Below are 13,154 nucleotides of genomic sequence, written 5' to 3'. Positions count from 1 at the left end.
TTGAGATTTAATTTTCTGCAAAGATGAGATTTCTAAAGGCTTTTATTAGCTGCTCACTTCAGCACCAACGTAACATTAGTTGTGCTGAAATCTCCCCGGACTCGGCTGATTTTGATATGTTGCACCACAGCGTGGCAGAATCAAAGGCTGGACAGATTAGTATTAACCGCCCGGCTCATGTCTGGAAATCTCATGAGATGTTCTGTGAATCAGAAGAGACAGACTCATTAAACCTTCTGATGAACGACATCAAGCCTCCGTTCGGCCCGCTATCAGCCGCTTGACCCACAACAGCCAGAAAGGTTCAACTTTTCCATTAAGACTTTGTCCAATTAATTCATAACAAGGATATCATGTAATTTTATTTAATTTGATTCATCTACATTGTTGAGGCTGGTAATGGGAACGGAATTAATTTGTAATGTGGCAGAATGGAGATTATTTTTAACATCTATTATTATATTGATCTAAGATCCAAGTTGAGACAAAAACACAAACACAGCAACAATACATATTCAAGTGTTTCTTGTGCAAATATCTTAGTACATTTTAAACAAGACAAAACTGACATAAAAGTAACTTTTCAGCACAATATGGGACATTTTTTAAAGTCAATAACTATTTAACATTGATGATAAAATACTAAATCCATTGGCAGATTATTTAACTTATTACAATTTTTTCCTCCATGTAATAAGTGAAATAATCTGCCAAATCCACGCAGGGCATTCTGGGTAAATAGAAGTAAAACAAACCTGCTAGCTTAGCGCTAATGGGAGAAATAAAAGAGGAATGCTACAACTGCTAAAAACTGATACTACTTCATTTGTGTTTATATTTTGTGAAGAAGGAAGTTTTTGTGTTGTATTAGTCAGGGTTTTTTTTGGTGCAGCGCCCCCACAGGTGAGGAGAGGACTTACGCTGCGAAAGGGTTTGATTCATTTGACTCAGTGCAGTGAGAAAAAGAACCGCAGCGGCTGAAAATGTAGCAAATGTTACAATTTTGGTCCCAAATCGAACCGAATCCACAAGACCATGAGGTTTGAGACGCCACTTGTAAAACTTTAAATCATTTCATCCAACAAATGTTTGCAGCTTTCATCTCTTTCAAATCACAATTCTCCCCACTTCAATCATCTTCATTTTTGTTATCATTAGGCGCTGACTAATGTTTCTGTTACCTGCTAATGACTCCATCACTGCTTGAATGTCTCTTGTTGGCGCTGAAATTAGCCTTATCATGTTACTGCTACCTTGATTTGTGTCTGGATTTTTCCTACAACAAGCAGATAAAACTGAAAGGATTGAAAATGAACGCTTCAGCCACTTGTGATATAACAGCGATCAACCACCTGCAGACTGAGCATTTTCACTCCACACAGCAGCTGTCGCCTCCCTGATAGATAGAGGTGCTTTGAACTCTGGTTCTGCTCCAACCGGGTTTATATCACATCCAACAGACTTTCACCACGCAGCCACATTTCTGAGTGAAGAAATAGGCAAGAATATGTGGAAAATTAAATCTTTTAAGACTCAGATTTTACCCACGATTCCAAAATTTAGCCTCGATTCATTCTAGTTGTAGAAAGTTGCTATGAAAATTTGTTTCATTATCAGCTGCTGTTACATTTTCAGAGAAAATGTAACAGCATTTTAAGAGATGCTGCACTGAGTCAAATGAACCAAACTCTTTGAAAAACCTGTTCCCCTCCTCGCCTGTGGGGGCGCTGCACCAAGAACAACTGAAGGAAATGACACAAAAACCTCTGAATAAGCACAAACATTTCTTCACAAAATGTAAACAAAAACGAAGCCCTCTAGTCGTTTTTATTTCAAGTAAAAAGTTGCTCAATGCTTATTGCTATTTACTTGGAATTTAAAATGAAAGAAACTCTTCTTACTAGTAAAGAAGAGTTTAAAAATTACAAACGTTTCCACTGGAGAGCCGAATTTGTGCCAGTCTGGGGCCACACAGAAATGTTCCAAGGGCCACAAACGGCCCACAGGCCACACTTTGGACACCCCAGTTTGATTAAAGTGAAATAAACAGGACTGGTGTGAATGAACCCCAAGACTCACTTATGTAATACAAAGATTTAATCTAATTTAACCAAAAATGATTAAGATTTACGCCTTTAAAAATTACACAGAAGCATTTTCTGTTGCAGTCTCAGGGAATTATCACTTTCTAACAAAGGACACTGCTTGTGCTTTCTTTCAGCAATCCAAATGAAAGCACTAATTGGCCTTAACTGAGGCCCTGACTTGGAAATAAATTCCAGCATTATTTGCCGTGGCTGCGAATGCCAGGCGCTGAGTCAACACGGCCTAATTTAATGCAAGCAGCTCCGAGTACAAATCCCCAGAAGCTCCGTCTGATAAGAGCCGGAAGCAGCAGAGCACAAAACGATGAAATATCCTAAAAATAATACATTTTTCAGCCTTAAATCAAGCGTAAAGAATAACTTTGGTGGTGTGATGTGCTGGTTCATGGCGCGGCGGTGAGGCGGTGAGCCTGACGACGCTGGTTTGGCGCGTCAGGATTCAGCGGGACTCCAGGCTTAAAGATGCTGTTTGATGAGTGACACCCTGAAGAGCCAGAGATGAAGCAGCTCATATGGTGAACTGAGAGAATCTGACTGTTTTTAGAAGGTTTGCTGTGTTTCTCACATCAGTTTAATCATTTGCTCAACAGCTAGAATGTTTCTCATAACAGTTATTTTTCAATTTTTATTATTTTTTTGACAAATCAATAAAAACACACACAAAAAAGCAACATTTTACACATAAGAATCAGTCATTTTAGCTACTGTACCGCTCCAAAAAGAAGTGAGAAGTTGACTTTTTTAATTGTCACTCATTATTATATACTTTTGTATCAAAACGCAGAATTATTTTATAGCAACACATAAATGTTTTATACTATATTTAACTGATTCTGTTTTATTTTATTGTTTCCAGAACAAAAGTGCAAAATAAACTGGTTTGTTTTTTGCTCAGAATAGATGATCAGTTCCTCAAGAAAATATATTAATGTCAACAAAAGTTTCATTTTTAGCTAATTGTGAAATTCTGAATTTGTAAGAAGATTTTAATTTAAAAGTAGTTAGTTTTATAGTTTTGTCCTAAACTTTTAACATTTATTCTGGAATTGTGGTCGCAGACGGGGCCAAACAGAATCAGTCCAGGGGCCACAAATGGCCCTCCACCCCTAGTTTGAACACCCTTAATTTACGGCATTTCACTGTTTACTGACCCAAATAATGTCTGATCTCGGTGAAAACAGATTAACAGAAAATAAATCTGCACACCTATCTAAAAGAAATTACTTGGAAATGTTTTATTATCGCTTACAAAATGTTTATAATTATTTTATCGCATATTATTTTATGATTTATTTATTTTCTTTTGTGAACACTGAAAAAAAAAATACAATTACATAACTCCTGTAGGATTTTTTAGGGTTAGGGTTTCATGACGAATATTTTGACTTTGTCTATTTTTTATTTAATCTAATTTTAGTGGGAATTAAAAGGGAGGTGTGGAAATTTAGTCTGAGATTTATCAAATAAATTTTAAAGGTACTTTTGTAAATTCTGCATATTACTTGAACATCTCAACACAGTGAACATCGCCGTCCAAATATAGCAAAGAATGAACTCAACTTTAAACAAATTTTCATCTATTGGTTCCAATAAGTCATAATTTTACCAAATTTTAGTCAAAGTTTTCAGTTTTGTGCTCTGAAGAAGTTTTTATTTGTCGTGCTTTAACTTTGTCAGCCTTTGTCTGTTCGTGAAAGAGTAAAATTTAGTAATTGATAAAAAGAATAAAGATGTTTTTCTTTTACCTGATAAGAACAAGCATTCAAATCTTCATCCTCACCTTTAAACCTTTTGCAGTGGAGGCTTTGGGTTTTGTTTATCGCCCTTGAGGTGCTTTTATTCTTCTGCCCTCCAAAGACATTTTTTCAGTCTAAATGGGCAAAGTTTTGTGTTTTCTTTCCACTAATGTTCCAGGAGTCGTCCTGATGGATGTGTTTTGGTCTGGGTGCCCCAGCAGAAACCCTGAAATGCAAACAGCTTAGCTAACAAAGAAAAGAGAAAAAGCTTTCTGATATATTAATATGGATAAAATCTCTCCTGCTCCAAAAATCAAAATGAAGGAGGAATTTACAGGATATAATTTTTTTTTTGATAAATGTGAAATACGTCAAAATAAATTATTCAGATGAATCTCACACAAAATAAACTTGTGGTCAAAACAATCACAATAATGTTTTTAACATAGTTGTTAAAACTGTTACTGTGTTCTTATAAGACAGATAATCTGTGAAAAGATTGATGCCCTCCACCTCTTCCCTGAGATATTAATGTCGTCTGAAGAAATGCACCAGAACGAACCAATCAGAGCCAGGAGGCGGGTCTTAGCGCTGTTAATCAGTCTTGTGTGATCGCTGTTAAATGTGCTGATGATGGCAGAACAACACAAAGCAGTGTGAAACAGAAAAGCTGCTTTCTCCCAATTCTTAACAGAAACAACCAATCAGAGCCAGGAGGCGGGTCTTAGTGCTGCCAATCAACCTCACATACTCGCTGTTTGATTCGTACGCAGACATCTATATTATGTACTGCTAACTAGCGGCAAAAATACCCTAGCTAGCTAGTTAGCATCTATGTTATTGCTGAAAAAGAAATACAACAAAGTCCGACTTTATTCTATTAACCTTTTCCAATTCTGGGTGATTTTTGCTATCTTTTTTTCTTGATCTACTAAGAAAAATGTTGCATTTTTCATTTCCTATCAACCAAAACTAATTAGAAATTCTCTTCACAATGGGAAGAATTAAATTTCTTGCTTCTGCTACTGCTTCAAAAGGATTACTAAAGGTTTTTCAGTTGCCATACAAGGCCGTAAAGAAAAACAAGTTGTCTTTACTCAGAGCCAAATTATCAGATTGAATAGTTGTAAGACATAAGATCCTCCTGAAGAAGAAATGAGGGATTTCTGGAAGCTATAAATCAATGTTTTGCGATCTGAAGGTTGGATTTTTTCCCAAACTGAAGGAAACGTTGATTTTTATCTCAGTTTTGCGCAAAATCAGAGTAAAGTTACATCCGGATCTGCGGCTCAGGTTGCATTATGATTTATTCAAGTCACAGCTGCAGTGATTCACAGTACGCACTAATGGGAAAAAGAAAATACAAAACATGTTTTTCAGTTGCATGAGTCACCTGTTTACATCTGTTCTCTTGTGCGTTTTGTGATGCAATTCAAGTTTACAGAGGAACACATTAAAAAGGCAACACTTAAAACATCAAACCTGTACATGTTTTTTTTTTCTGAGACACCTTCATAGAGAATACGGTTTCTTTTCATATCACAGTGCAACACCATTAAGGCAAAGATCTAAAAAAGCAGGTCACACACACAGAGAAAACCTACATTAATTATAATCTGCCCTTTCACACAAACACATTGAAAAATAGGCTTATTTATAAGCACAAGCTTAAAGTGCCAGTGTGAATAACTCAAACTTACAAGAGCGTAGATGAAAAACAAGCCGATTATTTTACCCTGTTTGAACCTGTGAGTGGTGCTGTCTAATATTTCATATTTTTGTAGCTCAATATTGTGCAGTGTTAAATTTTCTGTGACAACTTTTAACTTACTTTTTTGCTTGAGGATTTGAATTAAACAATTCTAATTTGGCACTGAAAATCTGCTATAAAAGAAAACAGTTTTGTAATAAAGTTTAGCTGATTTGTGCTGGAAAGAGACAAATATTGTTCTTGAAATTTGTGCTGTGAAATAAAAGCTTAAATCAAAGCGTTGAGTTCACTTCTGCTGATTTGCTAAAGTGCTAATTAGCACATCATAATTAGCACGAAACATTAGCTCTACTATAAATAGCAAAGCTAACGTTGCGTTTAGCGCCTTTGCTAAACTTGCAAACATTTAGCACACCTAGCTTCCTTTAACTGAATTAAGTTTTAAAGCACTAATCTACTTGGCTGTTTGTAAACTTTTAATAAAGCTGAGCAAAAATGAAAAAAATGAAAGCAAGTACAGGACAGGCCGTGATTGGTCGACTGTGAAGGGACGCTATTGGCTCACAATGTGCCATGTGACAATCCGTGATTGGTCGACTCGGTGATGAAAAGCTAAATATAGCATCGTGTAATTCTGCAGTATTATATTGTTTTTAGCTTTAGCGCTTTAGAATTAGCTTTCATGTTAGTTTAGCTGTCAAGTTTAAATACATTCAAAAACATCAAGACTTCATCACACAGACTCTCCTTTGGTAAACAGAATTACAATCTTCTTTCTTTAGCCTCATGATTGACATGTGCAGTAATGTTATCATTGCCTAATAAGGTCTTTGACAGATATTTACATCATAATCTCACGAAGCAACTTCTTTTATGGCAACGTCACGGTTGCTTCAGTAAACAATAGTATGATTACCTTTTAAGGCATTGTTTTTATCCTTGATTACATCATAAGTCAATGTTTTGCCTTTTTGACCCACGATGTTATGATTACAGTTAATAGTAATGTTATTATCACTTTATATGGTGATGCTATAAAGTCCAAGCCCAATGCTTCCGTGTTCAAGAAACCAATGGAGACACAACGTAATCTCAGCTGTAACAAAGTTAGTCTCTTATCTCATTCTTAGCTGTTTAATGTGCTTTAAATGTTTCACATGCCGAAGCATTTTCAGCTGCAAAACCGACACTTCAGGCTCTTCATCCTTTTAGATTCACAACATTGTTGACTGCAGACAAACCCTCTGTGTTCGCCAACCGTCTCATCGACCCCTCTTGTCCTGCAGACCTGGAGCTTGGCACTAATTACAGATGAAATACCTGGAGCGTCTCACAGAAAGCTAATACACCAGAGAGCCTGTGAGCAGCAGAAGATCTCCTTAAAGGTCTTCCTCATCTCCTGGCTGCGGAAGGCGTAGATGATGGGGTCGATGACGGAGTTGCACATGATGAGGATGAGGTACATGTTGAAGTGCGACATGAAGCAGGTGCAGTAGGGGTTCCTGGGGCAGGTGATCATCAGGATGAGGTGCAGAAAGAAGGGCGCCCAGCACACCACAAACACCCCCAGCAGGATGGTGAGGGTGATGGCGCCCTTCATGTTGGCGCGCTGCTGGATGGGCGCGTTGCCCGGCAGGGCGGCGATGCGCTTCATGTGCAGGCGCGCCAGCAGGAACATGTGAACGTAGAGCGACGCCATGAGGACCAGCATGGTGAAGAACATGGTGATGAGGCAGATGAGCACCGTGGTGCTCTCCGAGTAGATGATGAACAGGATGCCAGAGACGATGCAGCACGTCCAGATGCCGCCGATGACCAGCAACGCCCGCCGGATGGTGACGATGTTGTGGTACCGCAGGGCGTAGAAGATGGTGATGTAGCGGTCGATGGCGATGGCGAGCAAGCTGCAGATGGAGGCGAGCAGAGAGCTGCAGATCATGGAGTCAAACACGTTGTCCATGCTTTTGATGAAGGTGATGGGGATGGTGAGGCTGCCGCCGTTGATCAGCGCTATGACGATGGTCTCCGATGCGTTGGAGACGCTGACCAGCATGTCGGCGACCGCCAGGCTACAGATGAAGAAGTACATCGGGGAATGGAGGTTCTTGTTCTTGATGATGGCGGCGACCACCAGGATGTTCTCCAGCAGGCTGATGATGCCCAAAGTGAGGAAGACCTCGGTGGAAATCAGCAGCTGCTCGTAGCAGCCAGCAGAGGAATCCTTATCGTCTCCAGAAACATCTTTCTCTGGCTGCGTTCCCGGGTAGAGGCTCCGGTTCAGGTAGCCTGGGATCAAGCCTTGCAGAGCCGTGGAGTTCATCTTGACTTCTTCTCTTTGTTACAGCAAGTCCTGAAGTCTCAGCTCTTTCTTTCCCCCATTGTCATCTTTCAGCTCCTCCTGAGGCACCAAAAACAATCCTGTTGCTCTGGTTTCAGTGAAGCGACATGAGAAAGGAAAGTGGAGGAGAAACGGTGAAAAATAATCAGCCGGATCCAGAGCGGCAGAGCGCAGCGGCTCGCTGTGCCACCGACCATCACTTCTCAGCCTCTGTGGTTTTATCCTGGTCTCACTTTCTCTCCCTCTGCTTATGTACCACACACACACACACACACACACACACACACACACACACACACACACACACACACACACACACACACACACACACACACACCCACACACACACACACACACGCACACACACAAAAACCCGCAGCCCATCCCACCCTCACCGATAAAGAGGGAGGTGTAGGAGGAGGAAAGTTTAGGCTGACGCATTACTCAAGGTTTTGTCACTGAAACCTTTCAGGACTAAACAAAGTAAAACTGTTATTTAATGTAATTTTGTTTATGAATGAATAAATAATAAACCAACACTGATTTTACTTACTATATCACTTATTATATTAATTATATACACGGTTCTAATAGGAGGAATAAACTTGGGCTATGTTCTCTGAATACAACTGAATTATTAATGAATAAATAGATACTAACGTGCTTTACTGTATCAATGCAAATTGAACACTTTAAATAAGATAAAACTGACTTACAGATACCTTTTCAGTAGTAAAATATATATAATAATCTGCCAATGGAATATTAACGATATTAAGGAATATTTGATTTAAAACAACTGCCTACATCTTGCTGAAAAACTATATGTAAGTTAGTTTTGTCTTATTTCAAGTGTACTACGATATTTGTACTAGAAACTAGATCAAAAATTACCTGGTAAGACTTTCTGTTTTTGCAGCGAAGAGTCTCCACAAAGTTTATGATTTACAGCATAAATCATAACCACCCAAAAAATCCCGTCTGTGGAATTATTTTATTTATATATCGAATAGATTTTAAAGCAACAAAAAGAAAGTAAATACAGCTGTACAACGACAGGTTCAGATTTTTATTTCAACTGCTGCTAGATTATTAGCAGCTAATGCTAAGTGCTTAGCAACTAGTTCAATTGCAAGGGACAGCGTAACATCAAAATAGCATTTTTCTTTATTTATAGCATCATAAAAACTACCTTATTCAGGTATGAAGAGCTAATTAGAAACACTTCCTCTTCCAGTTGTTAGTCTTTGAACACAAATGAAGCTTTTGAGAATCAGAGATTCATTTTGGTGGAAACAATTAGCTATCCATGTCTTCTTGTCCCACATTACTGCCTGACCCACACATGCTTTGTTGGAGGAAGAGTCAAGAAATTCCTTTTCTTCATTTTATTCTATATGCTGAAAATCCCAACGACTATAATTTCTCCAGGCAGCCATTTTGTCTGGACAACAGCAGTAAAAACTGAGTCTTGTCACCTGAAAGGTTTCTCCTTTTACTGAGCTCCTTTAGAAGAATAAACTAAAAACTATGAAATATCGATCATTTTGTTGCTTTATTTTCCTGCAGCTCTGCTCTCCTGACTGCCATTGTTGCTCGCTCAAAGCTCCATCAGCTCTCATGTTGTTTACTGCTGTTTGCTGAAGATCTGCTATTCAGAGATTATTGCAGATTGTAGGAGAAATCAGAAACCTGTCAGACTGCAGTGAAAAAGCAACAAGTCTCCTGAAACGACGAGGCGTTCAAGCTTTTTCTAACAACCTTCCAGGTCACAGCTGCCTTAAATTAAACCACCTTAAAAAGCTGCAGAGAAAAGTTTCTGGAGGAAGTCATGGCAACAGGATTTAATAATAAAATCTACCAAATGAATTGTAAAGCTTGAAAAAGCTTTTTTTTAATTAAAAATTTAAATTACCTCAAATTGATAGTCAGTTGTAAATTAAAATTTCTTAATATGAAGCTACATTTTATAGTCATATTAATAAAATAAACATTTTGAGATACATTTTCATTATTATTACTTTATTACTTCATCAATGCAATATTCTTAATTCTGAATAATAATTTGACATAAAATACACTGACTGCTTGCCTAACGACAACCGTCCGTCTCCAAGTTTGTATTTTTATTTTTTTTAAACTTGTTTTAAACTGTGACGCACACTGATGACATGTCAGCTTGTTTTCCATCTTCTGGGCATTTCGTTTATTTTCTGCCTCAATCACATTTCTGTGATTCACCAGATGTTCCCTATTCAGCTCCTCAAAAATGTGCCTGTTTCTGTGTTACTCGTTTTACACAAGGGAACAAATAATAAACCAGATGGTTTTCTTCTCTGTGAGTTCAGAAAAATGCTGTGATTTTATCAAACCTGCTTCAAACACCTGAAAGTTTTTGTTAATCTTGAAGCAAATAAATAGGAACCTGATTGTTTGGTCACAAAAATACAGAAGCAAATAGCAAAATATTGATTTAAGATCCAAATGGTTGATTACATTTCAAAAAGTAAAAAGAAAAATTGTTTTTCTTCCAGTTCTTTTCAAATTAAACTTGTAACACATAAGATCTCATAACCTCTATTTGCATAATGCTTGTTTACTCTTAACCAAATTTATTTGCAAATAGCTGGAGATGATGGTTGTCTAGGTGACGTTCAAAAATATAAATAAAAAAAAACATCATTGTGTTTAAGTTCTTCTTTGATGAGTCTTTTTTGCAGAGTTATTGAAAGCAGGATGTAATTTGCATAGCAGAGGAACTGAAGGTTGAAATGACAAAAGATGAAGCCAAGTTGCCCGAGGACAAAGTCCTGAGGAACACCAGAAGTAAGAGGAGAAGTGGGAACAGAAGGTTTGATAGCAAGTTTCTAAAACACTCAGACCTCACAACAACCTTAATACATTCAAAGTAAATTAAATTCTCTTTCTAATTTTGAGTCCAGATGCCTGAATACAATACGTCGCTGCCGTAATCAGTCATGTCTTCCTGTTAAGGTGAAGGTATCGCCATGAAGACAAAACAAGCCCCTGCATTCGCTGCAACTCCTATTTCTGTGTGACTGTGTGCTGCTGGACCTACAGATAAACCTTAACGCTGACGTTTAGGTTGGGTGTTTCCAGCCAGCAGATCTTATAGTTCATGATTTCTAACTGAAGATCCATTTGAGACGTGATTTTTCTGACTGGTCGGTGCTGCAGCAGCTGCTGGTGCTGCAGCAGCTGCTGGTTCAGACCGCGCTCCCTCCACTCTGCAAAACACTCGTGCTGCGGCTCAGAAACAACTCAGATCATCAAAGACTGGAGAAGAGAATAAATGTATCAAAGTAAAACAGCTGCTAAAGCTGCTCAGGCTGTTTTCCCAGAGAGAGAATAAAACTGAAAACATCTGCTGGTTTCTGCGTCCCGATTCCTCTCCATCATGTTGGGATGTAAACTGGTGGTTGTGTTTCCTTTTCTGTAGTTTCTCAGTTCCTCATGTATGCGCCTTTTGAAACACTTGAGTGTTTGGCTTTTAGTTTTTATCATAATTATTTTGAATGTACAAAAAGCAAAGAAGAAGACAAGACTTTAGACCACAGCTACTGATAATCTCATATTTTTTGATAAAACGTTTTTACTCTCTTTAGCCGTCTCAAAATATTTGCATTTTGCTAAATTGCGACAAAAACTTTTTTTTTCTTTGCATCACATGAGTCACATGATCAACAGCAAAATGTTACTACTGCTGGAAACGCAGAAGAAGACAGCAGGAAGTCAAATATATCTCATATAACTGTTTACATTCGTCGCTGCCATGATTTTCAATAACTTATCATGTGAACAACCTTATTCTCATCTGGTTTTAATTTATTTTTCTTATTTAATGGACACTCTACAATTGCACAATTGTGTTTTTTTACGCTAGAATATAGAAAAAGATTGGCACATATTTGTCAAGGAAACTCAGTTACTGTGTGGTTTGGCTCATCCATCCTGCTGATTATCAGAACTGATTTTCCCTCCATGTTTTATTTTAATTCTCCTAAAACTTAGTTATTTAAACTTAATGTATGTACGCTGCTGAACGTGTAGAAAAATCCAATTTGTGCTCTAAATCTTGGCTAATAATGTTGATCTTGATAAGAGGGTCTTATACTGAAAACAACCTGAAGCTCAAACTTTCTATTTACAGAAATCATGCATAGATGATGATTTGTGAAAACAAAAAGCCAAACCAAGGCTATGTCTGTTCTACTGCGATGCCTTTTTCTATCAGTTTCCATGGTAAACCTGCAAAGAAATGCAGAGAATAAAACCTTGAATTCATTGTTGACACCTGAATATCAACTGCAGATTGTTGCCATTCAAACAGTTTGACAGAAATCTGGGATTAAAATATTTGTCTCAATTTCTAGGAAACAGATTCCAAACTCGATGGCAATAATCCTGGTTGTTTTTGAGAGAGATTGTGAGTTAATGCATTAAAAATCTTTATTTTTCAATTGAGCAACCTGCCAGAATCCTGTATTATATTTTATAAATGAGTCTAATTCTGTGAGAAAACCAACATTTAGTCCCTATTTAATACAGCTGACAAAATATTCTAAACGTTTAAAAATAGAAAACTCAGAAAATTGTCACTTATCAATAAGATCTACAAGATAAATTAACTTTAGATTCAATAATTCATTGATAATTTTCCATGTCCTCTCTTGTTGCGTTAGCAAATATTTCTAAATATACTTGTTTGGGATGATTAAAGGAAGATAATTTAGTAAAAAACTGTTGATTTATAAACTATATAATTTTTTTTTCCAGCTCAAGAGGCTTAGCAGTAAAATATGTGCTGAATAGTGAAACATGCTGGCGGATTTTAATTTAGATTTTACTGAGATTAAGTTCATGTAAGCCATTAATCTTGCAAAGAGAAGCAGAACAATGAAAAATTCTTCACTTGATTCTTCAAATAAATTCTCTGTGATTTATGAAGGTTTGCAGCAACATGCAAAAAAAAATGCAAAAAAATAAATAAATAAAAATCCCCAGAAAAAAGTGGAATTTCACAGAAGCAGGAGAAGCAATTTAAATGTTTGCTAAATGATTTCACTTCACAGGAGCTTCAGAGATATGAGGAAACATTCTTGTAAATCCGGGGATGATGTTTTCATTTCCTATTAAAGGAAACATGCTCGACCTTTCAGAGGCTGGCGGACGGAAAGCAGCTCTTGGTTTCTGAGTGTCTCCTGATTACTGAGAGCGAAACCTTCCTGAAAGGTCGGGTCAGA

The 13,154-nt window shown here is 37.5% G+C and overlaps 1 protein-coding gene across 1 annotated transcript; it reads right to left on the bottom strand.

Annotated features, from left to right (window-relative positions):
* Window positions 1–5,163: 5,163 nt before the first annotated feature.
* mc4r (melanocortin 4 receptor) lies at window positions 5,164–8,078 on the bottom strand. The gene has a single exon (XM_055059361.1). It carries the CDS (start codon window positions 7,870–7,872, stop codon window positions 6,883–6,885), a length of 990 nt encoding a protein of 329 aa, XP_054915336.1. The 5' UTR covers window positions 7,873–8,078; the 3' UTR covers window positions 5,164–6,882.
* Window positions 8,079–13,154: the final 5,076 nt, after the last annotated feature.

Source organism: Poeciliopsis prolifica, unplaced genomic scaffold (genome assembly GCF_027474105.1).
Source record: "Poeciliopsis prolifica strain line A6 unplaced genomic scaffold, Auburn_PproV2 SCAFFOLD054, whole genome shotgun sequence".
NCBI lineage: Eukaryota > Metazoa > Chordata > Actinopteri > Cyprinodontiformes > Poeciliidae > Poeciliopsis > Poeciliopsis prolifica.
This window is presented reverse-complemented; position numbering and strand designations above follow the sequence as displayed.

Bases quoted from the DNA above. Each gene is read 5' to 3' on its own strand.
- mc4r (XM_055059361.1), bottom strand. From the start codon at position 7,872: ATGAACTCCACGGCTCTGCAAGGCTTGATCCCAGGCTACCTGAACCGG.